We start from the raw sequence: 23,002 nt of genomic DNA on the forward strand, positions 1-23,002 counted from the left end.
CAGGCTGTATATGTAAATGCCAGTGACAGCGTCGTTTTCTACACCCTTTTTCCATTCCCATGGCCTACTCAGAACTTTTTTATTATGTTTTATCCAATAAAAGTTATTCGGAAAAGTGTTTCTCAATTTTCAAGTAAACTCTCCCATAAATAAACGAACCGCCTAATTCTTGGGCAGTCACTTTCTTTACTTAGTATATTATTTAGTTTAATGTTAAAAGCAATTTGGTTAATAATGATGGCATGTGAGGCTTTCGCCCCTAAAGGCATCCTCAGTTCTGCAACTCAACTTTCAGCTTGAAATGATCGGGAAGATCGTTGTAGATGAAGGAGTCCACATGGTCTGTTTTTTAAGTATAAAAAGGAGTACAAATGTCAATCTAAAGGGCAGACTGCTCTACTCACTGTTGCACTTGTAGTTCAGATTCGACCATATAATCATTTCTTGGGAGAAGCAGAACACGCCCAGTCGTCCGCCCTTCAACGTGGAATCGTAGACATTGCCCGAGTCGACTATTAGTTGATGGCCATCGAACATTCTATGGGAGATGTAGAGTGAGTATCATGGAAACCTGTCGTAAAATATCTATAACTCACTGCAGGCGAATGAGGCCGATGGCCGGACGATGCACCAAGGACCAGCGGTAGGGAGTACGCTCTTTCCAACCGGCATTCTGCGGCTCCTTCCACAATAATCGCGCCTCGCCAGGAGTATCACCTTCGTGCCACAGGCTATTTCGCATCCATGAACCTGGACCCGTTAGGCTATCCACAAGCTTAATCTGGATGCCCGATGAGGCGGACGCAATAAAGGGTTCCGCGTCCCAGTACGTCTGGGAACCCTTCTTCCACTGAACCACGTAGTACTTGTGGTTACTTTGGTAACTAAACACAAATCCGACATAGTCATCATCTGTGTCATCGTTCACATAGAAGGTACCCTCGAAGTCCACACCACCGAAGGCATCGCGGCCCACCGCCAGGCCTGGATCCGAGTTGAGGGTCTGCACGATCTCAGTGCCATTGGCATGAACCACCCAATGGGGATCTTGCTGCGAATCACCTTGTGGATCCAAGGCGATCGTGCGGAGGGATCGGAAATCAGTGTGATGGATCATCGAGTTGTTGGGGCAATTGTCGATGATGTTTGGCACGCCGTCATCGTCCTCGTCCTCCTGGCACAGATCTCCCTTGCCATTACGATCAAAGTCCAGCTGATTGGGGTTCTTCACTAGCGGGCAGTTGTCCCTGTAATTCGGAATACCGTCGCCGTCCATGTCATCGTCGCAGGCGTCGCCTTTGCCATCCTCATCGGTGTCCAGCTGGTCGGAGTTACTTACCATCGGACAGTTATCCTCCGAGTCCTGGATGCCATCGTCATCGCCATCGATGCCACTGTCACAGGCATTGCCTACGAAGTCCATATCGCGATCTTCCTGTGTGGGATTGGGAATCGTTGGGCAGTTATCACAGCCATCACCTACGCCGTCGTTGTCCACATCCGCTTGGTTGGGATTTGCCACCAGAGGGCAGTTGTCTTTACTGTTGGGTATCGAGTCGTTATCTGCATCTTCGTCGCACTCGTTGCCCCGTCCATCTCCGTCGGCATCCTCCTGGCGGGGATTATGCCAGTGCACGCAGTTGTCGCACACATCGCCCACACCATCCCCATCCGTGTCCACTTGCTCGGTGTTGTACCTCAGTGGGCAGTTGTCCTTGTTGTTCAGCACCAGGTCCCCATCGGCATCTTCGTCACAGTCATCGCCAAAGCCGTCCAGGTCGGCGTCCTCCTGCCCTGAGTTTGGCAGATCTGGGCAATTATCCCGCCGACAGTGGAGCTCCAGGCAGGAGAGTGACTGATCCGGCCAGCCGTCCAGATCCCGATCCCTTCCACATACCAGTCCGTTGCCCGCCCAACCTACACTACAGTGACACTTAAAGCGCTGGTTGTCCAATAGGATACACTGGGCATTCCGGTCGCATATGTTGCCATCCGGACAAATAGCCACGGAGGATCTGTCCAGGCAGCTGTAAGTGCCGTTCTTCACAAAGCCTTCATGGCATTGGCATCTGTAGGAGCCCTTTGGAAATAGCAATAAAATAGGATTCATTCAACTCTGGATTTTTTTCAATTAAAACTTACAAGTTCGTTAATGCATGTGGAATACTCCGGACATCGAAAGAATCCTGATTGGCATTCATTCACGTCCTGGCAGGTTTGTTTACGATAGTCCACCGAAAGATGCTCGGCGTAGTAGCCATGGACATGGACTCCATCATAGCCGGGTGGACAAGGACCACATTGAAAGCCAGGATTAAGGTTAGTACAGATTGTGCGCTCATCGCAGGGATTATAAAGATGACACTCGTCTACATCTCGGCAGCTGGTGCCGTTGATCTCCTGGCCTTTTTTGCAGGATATACATTGGAAGTGAGGTGGGAAACCCACCTGAAGACACTGGGCACCTTCATAAAATATGGTAAAATCAATTTAAAAACCTTGTCTCATCTAGATTATTTTCATTTGTTTTAAAAGAGGAGAATATAATTCAAATTCTTTGGGATTGAATCGAATACTCTTAATTATCGTGTCAATATTTTTTGTATTACAACATACGAAATATAGACAAAAATATACTTTAAACACATAAAAACCCCCGTTTGTTATAGAGAATGAAATGTAATAATCCCATTCACTTACCTACACAGGTATCTTCGAAGGCATGACCAGAAAATGATAGTTTATAAACATGATGATATGATAAATAGCAGTGAAGAGAAAATAAAAATTATTTCAGAAACAAAAAAAACAAATTCTTGCCAATGGTTGAGTTTATTTATTTTATACCAAAAAATAACAGCATACATATATTTTATTTTTTATTACAATAATTCAGAGATTTCGGGCTAAGGGCGAACAAATTTCGTTACACGTTTATAGACTCCACTTTCTGGGCATTTAATTTGCAATTTGTAATGCATCTCTATTCTATAATTAATTTCCAGAATATATATTTGTTTTTAATGTTGGTTAAGTAGCAAAATGAATAATTATTTAGTTATTTTTTTTCGTGGATTGCTAATACTTTGAATTCCGCTGTTTGCCAATCGTAGAGCTTACAACTTATGACTATTTTATATAGGTAGTTATTCAGTATCTGCACTTATGGATTCTTCTGTTTGTAATATATTTATAGAATATATCTTAATCGATTCGGTGTTCGTGCTTCTCCCGCTGTCGATTAGTTCGTTACGACCGAGTATTTGCGGGCCGTGTACTGGCTCTGCCTCTGATAGTGTTGAACATTGTGCGAGGGCACGAGAATGTTGCCTAATACAAATAAGAATTGTATATTAATAATCAGATAATTCATTTTTGATGTACCCCATATGAGTGCGCCGACTCACTCCGCCTACTGTCACGGTGCCCTTTGTGCTTCTGCCGCAAATCAATTAGCCAACTTAACATATAAGGTTCCAACAATCCTAAACGCCTCAGCCACTGAAGGCTCTCTGGGTCTGCGACCTGGGCATACGAGCTCTGATTAGTCATTTTGATTCACACATCCGCAGAAAGCCAGAAATTACCCACGGGTACCATATAATTTTCCAGGGTATTTTATTCAATCAAAGGCCGGCATGTTCTCAGAGCACCAAATTTACCCATGGTGAACCTTAATAAATCAAATAGCCGTGTGAATTGAGTACTCTACATGGGATTGAATGGGGTATGCTTATGCTTTGGATTGCTTGCACTATTTTTGTATAATATTTAAATAGAATATTTAATTATAATTAATAATAAATTTACTAATTTCAGCCTCTTTTTGGACAAATTTCCAAAAACAAAAAAAAAATAATGCAAACTTCCATTGCCAAAAAAATTAAATATTACCAAATAAAAGACATTAACTTGAGTGTAAAATTGGTTCCTATTATTGGGTATTGTGTAAAATGTATTATTTTACAACTCTGAAATTTAAAAACTACAATTTAACTTTAATAATTTAAATCTGAAATGTATTTTATTTTTAATTTTGTGATTAATCAATGAAAACCTATAAATAAGAAAAACCCCAATCCCTGTTTTCTTATTCAATTAACATCATTTTAGCTAACTCAAAAAAACCTATAATAAAATTAAAAATAATCAAAGTATATGATTCTATGTCTGGTAATCAACCCACTCAAACCCGAATTCATGGCACGGCAATCCCAAATTAGCCATAAAATAAATCTGTACCCGAAAAAGAAACTTCGCTTGGCTAACCTGAAATGGGATAAAGACCGGTCTCAAAATAAACCCAAAAGAGACCACTCCAAACCAATTGATTGGAGGAACTTACCTGAGGGGCATGGGGTGTCCAGGCAAGGATTTCGTAGGGAACATGTGCGTCCATCACCTTCGTAGCCAACCGGACAGGAGTCACACTGCGCCCCATTCACAGTATCACGACACTGAACGCCTCTGCAATGGAAAACGACAACACATATTGTGGTTAATGCCGTCGAGTATGAAAGAATCTGTGCTGGGTATATTGTTTATTGCTATTAATACCGACAGGCAGGAATAAACAGCAACAAAAGGCTGTTAATGTTGGGACACGGTCTCGAGCACACAAAGGCATATTTATAAATGATGTTTAGCCGAAACGGTTACAAAAAAGTCAGTAAGCGGTGAAAAGGTTATAGTCGCCAAGGTATTGCAAGGGTGGGAGGGATCTGGGCTGTCAGGGGTACTCTGGCGAGGGTCCCAAAACACCGACAAAGCAACAAGACATGAGGGATTCTCCGACCCCAATTCCACCTCAGGTGTATGTTCATACAGAAAGACAAGAGAAGATTCCAAAAAGAAAACAAATTACAATTACAAGAAAATCTTATTAAAAGCCAACGAAACAAAAATAAATAAAGGAAGACCAGAGGAGACGGACTGGCCATGTGTGTAGGCCGGATAGCCGTTGGCCAAAATAACAACATTGCATGCATGTAAATTTCTCCACAGCCGTTCCTTATTTATGCTCCAAAGTGTGGTATTGCTTATGGGTTGCAAAGTATTTACATATCATGAAATGGTCATTAGTTCGCCAGGGTTCGAGGTTACAGTTACTAGGCCCCTGTGGCTTGCACTAGCCAAGCACTTGGTCGATTTTGCCCTATCTCCATTCAAGTCCGTCTATAGTTAGGCAGTTCCTTTTGCTTCCAACTCTGTCAGGACATTACTCATAGGAGACCATTTTTCTTAGAAAGTCATCCATCTGCAAGAACTACCGTGCCCAACTGACCCAGAAGCCATAGTTTGCAATATTTTATGACTTAGCTCACAGAAAGCCTAATCCTGCCGGAAGTTAAAATTTTAAGAGAAGTTTGGACCTGGCCCAAAGCAACACAAAAAGTTTGCGTTGGACAAAAGAAGATAAGACCTTAAGAAAATCTCATTCAAATAATTACTTGAATTCTAGCAGTTCTTGCAGTTCTAGAGGTTTATATGAGACACTTATAAAACCGAATAAATGAAATCTTTAAAATGTATTTGGAATCCAAACAATAGTTCCTACAGCCAAATAACAAAAACGATTTATGATAAGTATTCTAGCTTCAACACTACTGTGATATTCTAAAAACTCTTCTGTAAATGTTTTGGTTACGAGTAGAAACCCGTTTGGCAATTTAAAGATCTGAATACAGAGTATTTAGGATTTGGTGAACTTTGTTAACGAGCAAGTCGCAGATAAGTTCAAGAGATGTATTTGTTATTTTTGGACCTGTCATTCGTTGGGATTCATCAGCTCCAGGCCCTTGACTTCGAGCCCACCAGTATGCTCACCGGTGGCCAACCGGCACACTTGTCAAGATCCACTCGGAGTTCTTGGGTGGAAGCATTTTTGGGCTTGCCTCCATCTGGTAAGGCGCAATTAGTAAAAAGTGTTAAGTACTTAAGTGGCAAGCATTTGGTTGGGAGTCGAGGCGGAGTACCTGGACTTTATCCGAAGTTGCGTAGGGGTTTTCGCTTTCCGGCTTCATTCTCAGGTATCGCAAGCTCCTTCTCCACTGCATCTATTGGCCCTCCTCCCGGCGGCCCCCGCCGCTGGCCATCACTTTACACTTTTCTGCTTTGTTTCAGTTCATTCGACCATTTTGTCTGGGTCTACCGCGTTGTGGCATTTCGGCATCGTTTGAGTGCTGGGAAAATATCCAGTCAAGCGCACCGAGGAACGCATTAGCATTTCAGCCACTGACCCTCCTCCTACCCAGCCCAGTCTTGACTGCTGTTCTCTTGGGACGTTCGTTTTATTAACCACGTATTCATAATTCATAATTCCAATTTGCTGGCCCGAGCCTCCGATCCTCCGAACCTCTGAACCTTTAAGTCCAGTTCAAATACCGGATCCAAGAGCCTTAGAAGGAGGGTAGGGCCTGCTACTCCCGACAAGGAGCACTGTCTGAGTAATGTGTGAACATGCATGGAAGCATGCAAAGGTTTTAGGACTAGTCCAGACCAGTGATGGTATCCATAGGTTACAGTGATTAAAAAGAAATAAATATTATAACCTTACGATGTAATATTATTTAAGGCCACCCATATACTTAAGCCGGAAAAGTACCTTTTGGGATAGTATTATGGTCAATTAGCCCCTCGACTCGCTCGTAACCCTCATTCTTGTGGCATACTCTCTAAAATTTCGCTCTTCAGCCATTAACCTCTTCCAAGGGCTTCTAATGGTAGCGTATGCCATGCAAGTGCCCACCAACAAAAGAGCTGGAAAATACACCAACGAGCTCCCTTTTTTCATTTCAAAGCGCAAGGAGGAAAGCAATGCCTCCGTCCTTAATCTTCGACAATCCTCGAATATGGCGCACGCTTTCGACAAACTGAAGCTAACTGCCATAAAGCGGCGTCTATTTTGCCACAGGCCACTTATATATGCGGTTGAGCCACTAACTCCAACTCCATCTCCAGCTCCAGCTCAAGATCTTAGCTTGACTCAGGTTCCCTTGGCTCGGGACCGATCTCGACTTGGCCTGTGCCTGAGCATGGGCTTGTTTTTGTTTCCATTGCTGCGCCTGAGCTTTGCCAAGACAACTGGCGTGGCAACAGCACTGGGGCAACATAAAAAGTTTATGCGGCATTGCAACATTATACAATTCTAACGTGGGACGCACATCAAGAAACCCCATCAAAGCAATAAATTCATGGCTGTAGTTCAATCTGGCGTATGAAAATTTCATTTAATAAATTATTTTCTAAAACAAAAATCATTGGGGCTTTAATTAGAGCATTTACTAACTTAATATTATAGCTGACTATATTAAAACAAATATACGGCCTTGGCGTTAGAAAACGTTGTATATCAAGTTATCGTAAACTCTCCCTGGTATAAACATAGCCCGAGCTCAATTCGCTGCCAGTCAACTATTAATTTGAATTCAAGCAGTCCAACGCGAAGTCAACATCCATGGCTACAAAAACAAGCGGACAACAGGAAAAAAAGAAAAAACAACAAATCCAGCGAAACGACTTGGAATCAATGGATCCACTTTTTCCAATGCGTAGGCGAACTTGATTCACACTGAGATATATGCGTTCCACCGAACTTTGATGTCTCGAAGCTGTGAACCAGCTCTCCGCTGCTTCCTTTCATTCGGTTTCCCGCTTTTAAACGTTTTGTTTTGGGCCAACAACCGCCGCATATGACCAGGGGCAAAGTGGGGACGAGACTTTGTGGAGAAGAAAATTGAGATTCTGTGGGAAAGTTTCGACAATCAAATGGTATTCTGTCGCTGCATGAAACTCTATGTCCAACATGCGCGAACACATGTTGCAGCTGCCATGGGTCTAAGAATCACACTCCCAATCGGTATCTCCCATCTTAAGATGGTAATATAATCTTGCTTTTGATCCGAAGTTTGAAGCTTGATTGCATTGCTGATTATTTCATCATATGCATAATTTGAGGTGAACAAAAAAGTGTGCGCAGTGAAAACATTCTGGGCGGAGGCGCCCCAACGGTCTTCGACCTGGGGCCAAGTTATGATTGGCTTTTTAGGTGGTCGATTAGGCCAGGCTCACATAAGTCTTAGCTCTTAAAAATGGAAAGTGCTGTACAAATGCAAAACGCAGATACATATTTGTAGAGGGTTTAAGTTACTTAAAGGTATACGACGAGGTTTATCTGAATTTTACCTATTTTTGTGCCCTGTTATCAAAGTAAATTTTAGTGTATAAAAAAATTGTATTACCACTCAATTTTTTTTTTAGAAATTTTAGATGTCACTTTATGGATTTAGGTGTTAAAGCCTTCTATTCGCTTAGCAATAATTGCCTATGCGGTTCATAGAAACACAAGCCCATAAAAGTATGCAATGGTATAGTGTATCTCATGGTAATCGTAACCACTCCCTCAAAAGCCATTATTAAAATAAACAAAACCTATCCCATGTTTTTTATATACCTTTAAAGGAAAATAACTTTTAAGAAAAATCTTCTTTCAATTTAGAACGCTTTCAAGACACTACCAAGCCCCCCATTTAAGGAATATGATTTCAGATATCACAACCCATAAACAGAAAGCTCTACAACCAAAGGAATATTTTATACATAAACCAGTGGATACCCCCACAAAACACACACAATATCTGCCACGACAAAGGATCAACAGGTGTGCCTGTCATTAGGGCAAGTTTTACGACCTTTTAATAGAATCGATCGAGTTCCAGGGTCTCGAAAAAAAAGGGAACTCGAAATCCAACTCAATAACACAAAGCGCAGGCCATATTTAACCATGACGCCGCATTTGATTCAGATGACATTTGGTGGGTTCTAAATTAAAATGATTGGAATAGAGTTTCTTTTTGGGCCTACCACACACATCGGGCCACATTTCATCGATAATGAAAGATGACAGTAACGAGTCGGCGTCGGCGAGCGTCGTCGTGACAACATTTAAAACAATTTTATGCAAATTAAAATACGGTCAGCCACGGGCGCACCTTGCCGGCAAACAGAGAGTCAGTCCAGACAAACCAATTCAAAAGCAAACAAACCTCAAGCCAGTGGGTCCATCCGATCTCTAGACACCTACAATATACCCGGTTCTATAGGTTCTTATTGGCCGGTCCGGGGGCTCTTTTCAATAATTTACACAAATTTATGGTCGAATGCTTCCTATGCGCGTGGCCAGGAGGACTTGCTTCTCGCATTTCCCCGGGTTCCTGGTGGTCAGGGACCAAATATAAAAATAAAACAGAAATCACTTTAAGTGTTTTGACACAATGAAGTCAGTCAGTCCTCAGAATAGGAGAGTCGGAGTGCTCACACTTTGTAGTATCAGGATTCCACCGAAATGGGTGCGGGTTTTTTTATTCCGGATCACATTTAACTAATTTATGCGGTTTTTTCAAGTGCCATTTGTGGCCCAGACCTCACTGCTTCTCGTTCTGTATTGCCAAAGGTTTTGTTGCATTTTGTAGAACAATACCCGCCGCGGTCTCCGTAGCTCCGTTACATCGCATAACTTGTTATAGTTTTGTTTAACATATTTATGACATTTTCGTTAGCGAAGGCTGAGAGCTGGAAATGTCCCAGATATAATGGTTTTTTTAGGGTCCCCCGGGATATATTTTTAATAATGCGGGTCGCCACAATATTGCCAGCTTTCTAAATTTCAAAATTGTCTTAGTAGCTATTCTGAAGACCGAACAAGCATGCAAAAAAAACTACTCAGAGCTTTCCTTATAAAATAGGTTTCCAGTAATTGAAACCTAATCAATAACAACAATATGGAAGAGGAAGGTTTCATCATAGTTTCATTTATGGATAATTTGCAGAATAATTTTGTAAACTTTAACTCAAGTTTGGTAATAGGAAAACAATACTTTAATGCTTAATGTGTCTCCGACTGCGACAGACTCTTCCGGTCTGAAATCATCAACTTGATATGATTTTGTGGGTGTTTAGTAAAGTTATCATTAACTATGAAAGGGTTTTCTTGTGAGGCAAAGTTTTGATGTTTAAATTATGTTAGCAGTAATGACCAGATTATGAATCTAAATTGGTTTGATCAAATTTCCACCTCCTTAATAATCTTATACACATCAATGAGATCATTTGCTAGATAAGACCCCCTTCTATGAAATCATTTGAATATTTATCTCTAAACTTCATTGATCCAAACAATCTTAGCCCGCCTTGATAAAAAACGAAATGTGTAAAAAAAGGGAAAACTTTCTATGTGACAAGGGATTAGGAAGTTAAATTGACATATCTACAATCTCCAAGAGCTTTATCGAAGGAAGAAATGTAAGAAAACTGGTTCCAGAATATCTTACATGACTCCCTGCCATTAAGCCCAGTCCACATACTTGGTTTTGGATAACTAGCTTAAGGCCATGGCCATTCGTAGAATTAACTAAGCAAATAAAGGCCTAAATGTATCTTCTAAATATGGCCATCACGTGCTTATCAATCACAGATAAGGATATGTATATGAGCGAGAAAAGCGTCTCCGACATTGACGTGTCTGTCAAGGAGTTGCAGCAGGGCCGTTGTTTGGCTAGACCATCAAACTATATACAACATCATATTACCATTAAGGCCAAATGCAAATAATTGCACAGTCAGCTAGGGAAGAATCCCTTCGGATGTCGGCGCCTTTCAACCTCGAGCTCACAGCATTACAAATAAAATTAACATTGATGCGGTGCCACGCCCATGACGCCATTAAAGAACTTCACAAGCTGCGTTAATTTTCGAAAGTTTCGCAAAAGTGCATGCCCAACAGTATGGTTGTATGTACATATATAAGGATGCAGGTACGACTTACGGATAGCACACCAATTGGGCGCAGGTGACGCCCGGCTTGCAGGTTTTGCCATCGCCAATGAATCCAATAGGACAATGGCCACATCTAGGCCCAGACGCCGAGTCCAAGCACTCCACTCCTAAAAGGAAATAGTGGATTTTTAGGTATTGTCTTTAAATAATGGATAAATAGGAGTATTTTAAGAGTCTTTTCTTATTTTCTCTCTTTACCTTTTTTTAAAAGACATAAGCTTTTTCGACGCCACTCAAAATTAAATTATTATTTCTTTTTGGAAATATGTATCTTACCTGGATAACAGGGATTCGCACTCCGGCAGTCTTCGAGACGCAATTGGTTATCAGGAGTCAGGGGACTCTTGCAGCCGGAACAATTCTCCAAGAGCATCCGTAGGTAGGCTATCTCCTGGCGCTGGTGGGCGACGTCCTCGCGGAGGAGCTTAACCAATGCCAGTAAATCGCTCAGCGAGCGTGCGAGGGCGTCTGTTTGGAACAATGAGCCCAACGTACAGTTTAGCATTAAGACGGATTCGAGTTATAAGGGGATAGGGACCTCAGATGTTCGGGACTTTAAATAAAGCAACAATAATTTACCAACACCCTCCAGGCCCTCCCCGACTAAGCGAGGGGTATACGGAATATTGCAAATGTGTGTGGGAAGCGTTCGAGCGTCTGACAAGATTAAGGTCTAACCGATGCGAAAACAACAAACGAGATCGCGATTGGAGAGAGAACAGTGTGTGTTTGGAACCTCTGATTGCAACCTAATCCGCTTATTCGCTCCAATGGACTCCTGCCTCCGGACGTTGGGATTCTAACAGCTGCTAATGCGTTTGACGTTTAAGTACAGCTTAATGCAATGAGACAACAAAGCGTGACTTTCGATCCCGATTTTACGGCTCTCTTTTAGAAACATCTGAGGGGTTTTCTTTGCCAATTAATCTATTTTATGCCAATATTTCGTCCGTGGGTTAGTTTTTGCTAAGCCAGGTTTTAAGCTGAATGGGCTAAGCTGAATATGGTTTAGGGTAAACCTCGCTTACAGTTTTCGATAATTAATTGTCGGTCGGACTTGCCAACTCCTTACAGTGTCCTCATCGATTTTTTCTGTCATCTCTAGACCCTCTTAAGATGTACAACCCCATGTAACAACACACATGGTAACAACTAAACTAGCTCAGCTTCGTGATCGGTACCATAAGCGCATCTGTCCCATTTTGTCGCTCTGGCCAGGGCCCTAAGTGTCTGAATGAGTTTTGTCAACATTGAAAATACCGCCGCCGCCTTAACGCCCAAACGCATCCGTTCCGAGTCAGATCTGGGGCCTCTAGATCGCTCCTCATCCTCCCGTCCCAGTCCCCCGATGCCTGGGTTTAGAATGCTCCAATCTCGTTTTGGTTACATTTGACAACCTTCGCTCGTATCTGTATCTGGTAGGTCGGTCGTCGGCGTAGCCACGTAATTCATTCATTACGTTTTGGCGTTGCTATTACCATTGCCTTTGCGATTTATATGCCGCCCCGTACTCGACTCAAATGTACTTGGAAAACCATCATAATATTATAAATAAAATTTTAACATAATTCAAGAGCTTGAAGTCATGTTAAAATGCCCTTTTTTCTATAATTTTTTTAATATATCATTTGAAATAATATATAACTTGACGGATATCTTAACGCCCATATTATTAGTTCCATTATATTTTTTTAAGTGCATAGTCGAGTTTCTTACTATACATATTTGCAGATTGTGTGGGTACAGATCAGAACGGGCTACCAATTTGGTGTCTTTGCTCTGAGCCAGATAAATTATAATTATGGCGGCTCAACACCAGGCTCAAAACCCATACATACTATTTAAAGGGGCTTTGTCGTATATCGGTGTTCATTAGTGTTGTCGCACTGTGGGCGCCTCCTTCTTCAATCCCCACAGACTCTCTATCATCCCTACACCAAGCACTTAACGGCGACTTATTGGCCAGAAAGTAATTTCAACGAATATATTTATGGCTATATCTCGCTCAAACATTAAGGTGCGTATGCGTCGTTATTAATTGCGTGTCACATTTATAAGGCATTAACGGGTTAAGTGAAGATAGTTTATTGCAGCCTAATGAAGACTGTAATGCACAAGAAAAAAAATTGGTAATGGCGGTAACAGACGATTACAAGGGTGTCAGCGGAGTCCGGATGCTGGCAGTACGTATAAGGAGCGAGGTTTTGCGAATCTGTTGCTTGTTTTGAATTTTAGCCAGCCCACATATGTTATCGGCAATCTTATACTTATTTTTGAATATACTACATCAACAACAAAAAATTTATTATTCTTAATATTTATTACCAATATTTTTTTCATGGAAGTAGAAAAAAACGAAGAACTTTTTCATAACATTCTTTAATTCTTTTTTATCGTTTGATTTTTTTAATATTTTTCTGGCCATTATATGAATTAATGTTGCACTTTTTCCGATCAAGGCCTCGTTCTTGCACATGTCATTGAAATATTAAGCCCCCACTTTGTGCAACAGTCCACTGATTATTTAGGTCTCCAACCTACATGCATACTCTGTTCCGATTCTGGTTGCTCCACAACATTTGCCTAATTGAATTATCTTCCTTAAGTGACATAACGCCAACTGACAAAAGCCAAATAATAATTTCATCAAAGCCAACACCATCGGCCTAACCCTCGATTTCGTGGGAAGCCACCGTTTTGGTAGGGCCACGCCTTTGGGACAAGATCCGTTGACTGGCCCGGGGCTACCGACTATCAGCCGTGGGTAGGGTGATGGGTGGCTGTCTGTCTACGTGGTTGGAAAAAGCACTGGGCAACCTACCTTCACAGTCGCCATTCAGAACAGGGATATCACCACGCTCCACTTCAGTCGGCACCTCCTGATTTCTGTGGTCCTCCCGGACTCTGTCCCCGGCGATCGTTGGCTCATTCCAGTAACGTACATCACGCTTCTTGTTCTTCTCTGGAGTGTTCGGGGTATAGGGAAAAAGTAAAAGTTGTTGATGGTAAGTACATATTAAATTTAAGTTCATATTTTTCTCTTGTCACATGCCGAAGGCGCTTTGCAACTTACCACGTTCGGTAATCTTGTTGCGCAGCATGCGACGATTGCCGCGCCGATGCAGGCCCTTCTGGCAATTGGCCCGTTGCAGAGAATGCTCCATGTCCCCGTCAAAAAGCAGGGGATACTTGCGCTCACGAAACTGTCAGTATAGAAGGTTTTTTCTCTGTCATAGTTTAACTAATCCCACCTGGCTCTTGACTCACCAACTTAATCACCGGATCATCCATTTGAGTGTATAACTTAGCCAGGTTCATGTCAATGTCGTGATGCGTGCTCGCCTTGCAGTCCACATACAGGGTAATGCGATTCTTGGAGAACTGCAAAGCCAGGGACCTGATGGTGCTGGTCTCGTTGATGTTGGGTATCTCGAAGTTGCGCGACTCGGTGGCGCCATTGGCACTGATGTCCAGGGTAACACGCTGCTGCTTGCGGTCCAGGAAGAAGGACATCTTGTGCTTCAACATAGGGAAATCAATCATAAAGAGGGCCTCTATGGAGATGTGCAGCTTACGACGAGGTCTAAGAAATGATTATGGTTAATACCCTCCTTTTACTTTTCTTTGATTTTGGGGATCTTTGAATTTCGTACCTTATATGACGTGTTGAAATAACCACATCTCCTTTTCGTATAAACTGTTCGAGTTCGGCTGAGGCAACTGGTGATCAAAATATTTAAATTAATTATATTTATTTCAATATTTTCTTTATTTTATCAACTGCCAAGTTTAAACATTCCCATTCGTGCCTTATCTTTGTTCCAATTCGGTGATCAGTGGAATCCCTTAAGCAAACTGTTAAGAACCATTTCCGTTCTACCGAAACTAAACATATTGTATTACCAAATCAATACAAATAAATATGAAGATTACGAATAGCGACATTGGGTCATGTTTATCTCCACCGGGTTTTAGCCACTTGCTCTATTTATCCACAAACATTGGCAATCGATCACCACACTTCGCCACGAAACATGAAACTATTTATTTTGGTCACCCCGAGAGATCGCCCCTAATGCCGCGGGCCGTGTTAACCCAAATAAATACAAGCAGTATTTGCACAATCCACCCTAGGAATCCAACCCGCCTGCTCTATTTAAAATTTCACGCATTTGTGCGGTTATTTGTCATGCTGTCTTCGGGCTGCTTTTGACAGGCTCATGCCAGGTGACCTTCCCCACATGAATATGGCTTTGAGCATGAGTCTTTGGGACACGGGCATAAAAAATGCAATCGTGATCGGATACCAGCAGCGCCATTTACGGCATTGGGAGGTCGCTAAGTCAATGACTAGTGACCCTATCAGTCGGGACGGCGACGTTTGCATTGGGATTTACATACAGTTCGAGATTTACATAAATCGCAAAGTTGGTAACCACAGTTTTTTCTTCGCGCGTTTCTCGGCAAATATTGACGTTTGGGACCTTGTGTGATCGTTCGTATTCGAATTTTTCCCAAAAAAACGGTACAAATATAAATATGCTTACTTACACTGAGAAAAATTTCGAAAAAGCATGTTATAGCAAAAATTCGTTTACGAATTCTTGTTTTAATTAAAAATATATAACATGACCTATCTTTAGAATATTTGTCAAGAAAGGTCTTTTGAACAAAATAAGTTAGATCTTCTTATGAAGTTAGGCTATAAAATGTCAAGTACTTCTGTCAATCAAATGCATCGTATGTAAGAACTGAGTTGTACGCATTAAACTAACATACTAATCTCGTCTAAAATAAAAATGCAATTACTATAATTTCAATACTATAAAAAAAAATGTTCAAATGTGCTTTTCTTTTTAGTGATTGGACCTACAATCGAGCGAAAGGTTTTAGCGGATTAAAGGTATGGTAAGGCGGCCGTTTTGAAATCACGCACTCATGTTAAGATATATGTCTGTATGTATGTACCTGGATCCAGTGAGAGTGATGCAACCTCCACGAACGTCAGCGCCAAGGCGGTCAACCCGATTAGCAGCACGCGCATCCAATTCATCGCTGTATTTTTCTTTCGACGTCTTCTCCGGGGAGTTTTGGGGTGCCCGAGTGGGACAGCCTGGCTCTTCACTTCAATGTGTTTCCGTCCACTACAATATAAATAAAAAGAATGAAACGATAAAGTAAAAAATAAGATCCATCCCACAGCCGGTGGTTGTTTATTTACGTTTAAAAATAAATCTTCTAGCTAAAAACATTACGTGGGGCGGAACGGAAGACAAAATAAAATCGTATAAAATAATAAATAAAATTCAAATTAAAAGACTAGAAGGAGAAATGAAATTAGTTAAGACAGCATAGACCTATCGATAAATATTTGGCAGCATTTTTGGAATATCCAACATGATGATCCACAAATTCCTCCTTTCATTTGTCGGTCCCATCCACGCCGGAAGTACTCGGTCGGGTATCACCTAGGTATATCTATATAAATATACATATCTCCATGGACCTTCTCCGCCATATATCTCATCTCATATAGCATCTGTGGGCGTCATGATAATAAAGCATTCCGGAGCTTAAGTTTTATATTTCTTTCTGTAATTTTCTTGTGTTCCAAATGTGGAATCTTTGAGCTTCCAAAGATTTATATTGGATTTTTGCAATCATTCTTTCTGACCTGACTCGTGTTAACTTAAATAAATGTTTATTTAATGTGCACGTTTAGTGTTATTTTCGCCTGCTCTGTATTTTCAGGTGTTTCCCCAGCGGATGTTCCGTGGAAGGGCTGATGGAAGCTCTATGCTTTTCGTTATTCTTTTTTTTGTAATTTTTAGTACATCGCCTAGAAGGTAATACGACCATCCGACAAAATATAATGATTCCAATTTAAGAGCATTCTTACTTAAATTTCTGATAAAATTCTCTTCTCAGACACAATTTTATTTCAAGCAGGAAAGAAACTCACATCGCTTTAAGTGATCCTCAATTCGGTTTAATACACAGATTTAACGATCAATGAAATAAAACAAAATGTAGTAAGATCTAGCTCGTATACTTAAGTACTCACTGATTGGCATTAAACAAGCGGCGATCGTAAAATGGATTGAGTATTCCGCACCCCGCCTCATACAAAAAGAGAACCAGGTTGCAATTAGGCATTTGGCTCATCACTAGAGCACCCACAAAACCGTCAAGAAGTGTTGTAAACTGCATAACAAACAAATCCAATCGAGAGAGTGTTCTCGGCCAGATGCGATCGCATGCTCCAACCTGCAGCCATTTCATGATAAAGTAAAGACAAGAAATGTTGCTAAGATGATGCGGCTGCTGCCCCTTGGTGTTGGCTCAAAAGGTGTCTCTGGAATGTTGTAACGGTCGCAGATGCTCCAGGCAGCAACATTAAGAGTTAAAGTCCGAGTCGAAGTCACAACCAAAAGTAAACGTCGTTATGACCATACCAGAGACGACGACCACTCCACCGATACTGGTTCAAAATGTTGACTGACAGTTATGGATTTATAGTGGCAGTTGTTATTGCTGTCGAGTTTTCGTTCTTTTGGCTACAATGTCACCGAGTTGGATCGAATCTATTCCATTTATGGGTATAAACGCAATTGCCAGAGACCCAAAAGCCCCGCATCGTAACCCAGCACTAAAAGTAGGTAAAATGGTTGCCTTATCCAAAGTAATTTAAAAATATTTCAGAGTCTTTATATCTGAGTACCATCTAGTAGTTATAGTATTATTTAAATAGTTTTTATATCGAACTACTTTTATGATGATGCTGAGGTATTTATTTCTCAAAAGATCTTGTCTGAAAAAAGTTCTATCAAGGTCCCATAAGTTCTTAAGTCATTTATCCATTTCCAAATCCAAGAAAGGTTACCAAGAACTTAACCCAAACATAATGCCCAAAGATCTGTGCCAAGTGTTCATTGAGACGTTTATTAATAGCCAGTTAAGCTGGTCCATCGGCTACCGATCCCAGAACATTTCCCACAAAATGTCATTCGAAGTAATCCCCTTAAGATATAAAAATCAGAAGAGGAACCACCTTCCCAATGTACACCTAAACATATAATCCTCATGCCCAAAATTTATTAAATACTTTTTAATGCCATTGGCTTGGTATAGATCATGCCTAGTCCGGGCATACATATATACATATATATATATACATCTATCTTCCCTGTCTAGCGCCCACGCAAGCCAAATAGAAAATTTCCCTACGGCGACGCCAGAGGGACAACCGCACTCGTATCAGCACAGTGAAGACGAGACCACATCAACTTAATAAAGGGGACAAATCATAAACAAAGTCGGTTGCCATAAAACGATGAGTACATTGATTGACATTTAATTAAGCAAAGGCAAATGCACACGGAAGCCGCAAAGCGATCAGCCGGCAAGAAACCTCAACGATGGATATGAAGGGGGATTAGGAGAGATAGAATCCTCACCCACTAGTCGGGTTAGACCTGAGCGACCCTTACTGATCTGAGCCGATTAAACAAGCTTGGCATCTCGGTCAGAAAGGCAACTGTCACTCTCGTCTCTGGTTCATCATCAGGGGAAATTTGATGCTTATCGGAAAACTCATTTTTATCAGATTAAATGGGCCGACAGCTCGATGTGGTGGGGCAGGAAATCTTTCTGAGAACACTGGGTAGCGAGGGTTGGAAAGCCGATTGTGCTGTATACCCACAAGTTTTAAGCCAAGTTTAAAAAGTGGATTGCACGGGACCAAATTATAGCAAAAAGTTGTTTGATTTTTATCATTAATGCTGTATGACTCAATTACGTTAAAAATTTCTAACTTTTTTGACTCAGTGGGTCACTCTTGTGCCGGCCCTCAGTTAGCATTAGAAATTCAAATATTTTGACTCTTTCCTTAACGTTGCACCAGCATGCAACCGCCGTGTTGCTGTCCCCCAGGGCGTTTTAAACGGCGCAAAAATTAAAACGAAAAGAAAAACGGTTGGTAAGCTACTGCGCATGCGCGACTTTTTCCGATGCTAGTTGTTGGTGTTGCTGCTGCTGCTGTTGGTATTGCTGTTGTTGCAGCTGAAGCCCGACTGAAGTCGCGTGTGGGCAGGACAAGTTTCGCGTCCACTACCGCCCCAGGCGTCGTGTCACTGAAATCAAATCAGCCGCGCTTAAATGCTCAGCCGAAAACTTCGACTTCAGTTCGAGACTCAGCTCGGTATTGCTGGCAAACCTGCTGTCAGTTGCTGGTCTGACATGAAAAAATCTATGACGGCGCCTACGCATCTCTAGTGGCGTGAATGAGTAAAAAAGAGGCAAGACTTGGGGCAAGCTCAGATAGAGACAGAGAGAAAGACATAGAGAAGGCATCGCATAGACCCAACTAAGCCACTTAGGGAAATTCTTCAGCGGATTTTCATTTGCAACAAACTTTCTTCAGCCTTTGTTCAATGTTTCTTCCAGGCACTCCATAATTGGAGGCAAAATTGACTGCAACGCTCTGAACTGAATTGATTTTGTGCCGCCTGATAAATTGGTTTCATCATAATAGACTTTGTGTAACTTCCGGCGCAATCTGTAAGCATGAAAAGTGACACGATTAGGATTTGATTCAAAACCGATTTCAATAGTCCGGAGCCGCACTTGACGTCCTCGTTTTATTGATTTCTGTATCTCTATCGATCGCACTTTTTGTCGGATTTCTCTCATTCACATTTTGACTCTAATTTTTTCATAAACGCAAAGTAGTTGACAGCTGAAGTGTTGACCATTCAGGTGTTGCCCCATAGTGTCCTATTTCATAATATTGAAAGGTCTCTCAATTGCAAGGTGGGTGATGGAAAGGGAATTCTGGTATGGTAATTGCCATCTGCCATATTGTTTATTCCCAGCAACAAAGATGATAAAATTATAGAAATATAAAAAGTAGTAAACAAAAAAAATTTGATAGCAAACTGTCATACATTAATCACATGTTCAACTAGCAAGAATATTATTTATTCATTTATGATGAATACATAAAACGCTAAATCGATTCCTTAAATACGCCTTAACTTTAGCCAGCAGCTAGAATTTGTCTCAAATCATGTTATAATGCCATAAACATACCATAAACAGAGGGCGTATTCCCACCATATAATTAAATGATTTTTTCGGGTGCTTGTAGGACTACAGAATATCAAATTATACAAGTTAAGCAAGTAAACCATAGTCCAGCTGAGTATAATCAACAGGTTATAAATTATATTTTTACGCCCAGTCAGGGTATACATTTTGGCACACGGTTATTCTTTTTTGTTAGCACTCTTGTCAAAACGTTTGAGATCGTATTTAATCTATCATTAGGCAAAAAACCGAAACCCCATTAACTTATGCTGATGAACCATTAAAACGAAGCCGTCTTCTCCATTCCTGAATCAGTTTTGACGCTGCCAGTCCAAACAACGAAAACAAAAAGTCTTAACTTTTATTGTGACTATATATTTGAATTGCAAATTTCGGTTCGAGCCAATACAAAACATTAAAATTTGTAAGACCAATTCCGCCTATGAGGTGTCTGAATGACTTTCCACTGACGATGCGCTAATTTGCTGCTGCAACAATTTTCCAGTTCATTTGCATTTGTTTATGAACTCATAACTCGCTGCCAAGCGGAAATTCCAATACACGAACCAACAATACCAATATTATTTATGTTTTAATAATTTCAAACTCAATCTCCGTATATGGTCAATGCAGGAATATTTATCAATAATAGTGAGTGGGCTCAATTAAGACAGAGGGGAATTTCCCCTCTATATATTGGGGGATCAGTGTTAACTTTCCTAAAAAATTAACTCCCCTTTAAAGTATATTTATCAAATTCTCATTATATATTATAGATGTCTCTGAAACCATTACCCCTTTCGGCCAAGACGCCACTGCCAGTGAGTAATATATTCAAATAATAAAATAACCGCAAGTCTTTGAGACATCTTGGGAAGGCAGTTATAAATTGGAATGGAGATCTTGGCTGTGGGCGTCTTTTAATTGAATTGCTTGGAATAGAGTAGCAGCGGAGATCACAGACCAGAGCCCAGTAGAAAAGAGCTGCCCCATGGGGAAATCAAACCAAATAAAATGAAATATACTACCACAAAATGTATTTAACGTATTTAGGGGAATCAAGCCATTTTTGGGAAAGAGCAATAACAAACTGGGGCTGCAGCTTAGATCCAATTCTTAGCTTCGAACCTAATATGATTTCATAACCATAGTTCTCATGGAGGTAAAAACCTCAATCTGATCTCTTAAATATGTGTGGAAAGTCCAGTAATTAATAAATTATGACTTGCCGCTGGTATTTATGGCGCCTATGCAGATAAGACCCAGAGATCCCCCATAGATTAATGTTGGTCGGTGCCTGTGGATGCCACAGGCCGCTTCGACTGCGCGTTGCGGTTGTATCGGGTGTGGCTAATTAATATGTATCGATAGTATTTGAGTTACAACAACAATTAGCATTATTTATTATCCGATACGAGAAGGCGGTGAAGTATCTTGTTATCTTACGAGGCGCTTATGAAAAATATTCATAAATTTTCAAAGATTATCGTGCAATAAAAGAAGAATATAAATTGGAGCTCAATCACACGATCTTGAAAACATAGTGACAGAAGTAGAATAATAAAATGTTTTCCCTAAAGACCTCTCTATATGACTTGATTGTTAAAGATGTAACTCAAAAAGTTAAGACACTCCCTGTTATTCATTTGGAATGCACTTTGCACCTGACTGCTTTTCAGTCTTAGCCCAGATTTTGGACAAACAAACATTACATATTTATAGTACACTATTCAGCGCCCACAACGCGGTGGTCTGGGTGGTAACCTTAGCACTCACCTCCAAGTCAAGGACGCTTCTCGTCGCTCGAGAGGCTCCCCCGGTTGCTGGTGTTCCGGCGATTTAAGTGAATCACTCGCGTGGACAGACAGCTGGAGCTCCTTGGGCTCTGGATTTCACTTGTGGCTGTCAACGCGCTATTTAGAATGGAAACGGCGTGAGTTATTTTTATGAGTATTTCCACACTTTTCCGCAGCTTCACTTTTTTATTATCTATGTAGGTATTTTCCTTGGACGAAGATCAAACAAATCTCACACTGGCGGGTTGTACTTTACACTAAAAGAATCGATAACGAAACGGATGCATTAGATAATTTAAACCCTTTTGGAAATCCCACCAAATTACTCGGGAAGCTACGGCTTCGATTCAGGCGACTTTAATGGATCCGCGTGGAAAGGGGACACACGCGACGGAGCTGATTTTATTGGAGAAGATAGAGGCGAGGCGCACGCGATGCAATCCTCCGGCCACGGCAACTGCTCCTCAACTGAATCTCATTCGTGCTAATAAAAATTAAAACACTCTGGAGCCATTAATGGAAACGCAGTGCGATCTTGGACCAGGCGAGGATGCTGTTTGCGAAACGATTACGAACATGGAAGATACTATGTCGCCAAAGGATTTATTTAAAAAATTAAGGAAAAATCACATTGCCCTGCTGAAATGGAACGGGCTTTTGTCTTGAGAATTTGTCACCTGAAAGGTGATCTCCAATATCTGATCACTAATCAACAATCTCTAAATACTGGAACCCGTACCACGTACCGTCTCGATCAACGTGCCAACGACCACTAAACGCCGCGAAGGGAGCTGCCGAGGCCATGGCAGCAGTGGCACAGCTATGCTTAGCCGCGACTGCGACGACGGCCGCGACGGCGGCAGCGGCAACTTGTTGTTGCCTTTGCCGTGTTACCTGATTGCAGTTTGTTTTGTTCTCAGCTGTTGAGATGAGATGCTGTTGACTTGTTGCTGAGCGGCTGCCAGCGAAGTTGTAGTTGTTTTCTGAGAGAAACGCGGCGTCGCGGCAATATTTTGTCTTCGTTTGTGTATCTTTTGACGCGTGAGTAAGCTGAGACGCCCACGTGCAAAATTTGCGTAAACATCGACAGAATAACCAGGTAGGAAGCCACCTTACAAAGGTTTGGCCCCCAATAATTGAGGAAGTGAAAAATCGGTAATGGGTTTTTCGCGATACCAAAGATACATGCCTGTAAGATACATCGAGTGAAGATACATCTTTGATAACGGGTGATAGACGTTAGGTTTAGCATGGTCAAAGAAACCAATTATAGAAGCAAATGTTCC

General features: G+C 41.4%; 1 protein-coding gene across 4 annotated transcripts; it reads right to left on the minus strand.

Annotated features, from left to right (window-relative positions):
• Positions 1-167: 167 nt before the first annotated feature.
• Positions 168-22,559, minus strand: LOC6497767 (cartilage oligomeric matrix protein). 4 transcript variants are annotated; one of them, XM_001961367.4, is made up of 14 exons: positions 22,463-22,559; positions 21,697-21,973; positions 15,802-15,977; positions 14,487-14,553; positions 14,101-14,416; positions 13,907-14,036; positions 13,655-13,795; positions 11,110-11,301; positions 10,823-10,940; positions 4,346-4,467; positions 2,143-2,465; positions 597-2,080; positions 405-538; positions 168-342 (listed from the first exon to the last, which is right to left on the minus strand). In XM_001961367.4, exons 3-14 carry the CDS (start codon positions 15,884-15,886, stop codon positions 272-274), a joined length of 3,183 nt encoding a protein of 1,060 aa, XP_001961403.1. In that variant the 5' UTR covers positions 15,887-15,977; positions 21,697-21,973; positions 22,463-22,559; the 3' UTR covers positions 168-271. The 4 variants fall into 4 exon arrangements, with proteins under 4 accessions (XP_001961403.1, XP_032307532.1, XP_032307534.1 ...); XM_032451641.2 differs by having other exon boundaries at positions 22,456-22,552; XM_032451643.2 differs by having other exon boundaries at positions 21,697-21,833; positions 22,463-22,544.
• Between the last annotated feature and the right edge of the window lie 443 nt (positions 22,560-23,002).

Source organism: Drosophila ananassae, chromosome 3R (genome assembly GCF_017639315.1).
Source record: "Drosophila ananassae strain 14024-0371.13 chromosome 3R, ASM1763931v2, whole genome shotgun sequence".
Lineage (NCBI taxonomy): Eukaryota > Metazoa > Arthropoda > Insecta > Diptera > Drosophilidae > Drosophila > Drosophila ananassae.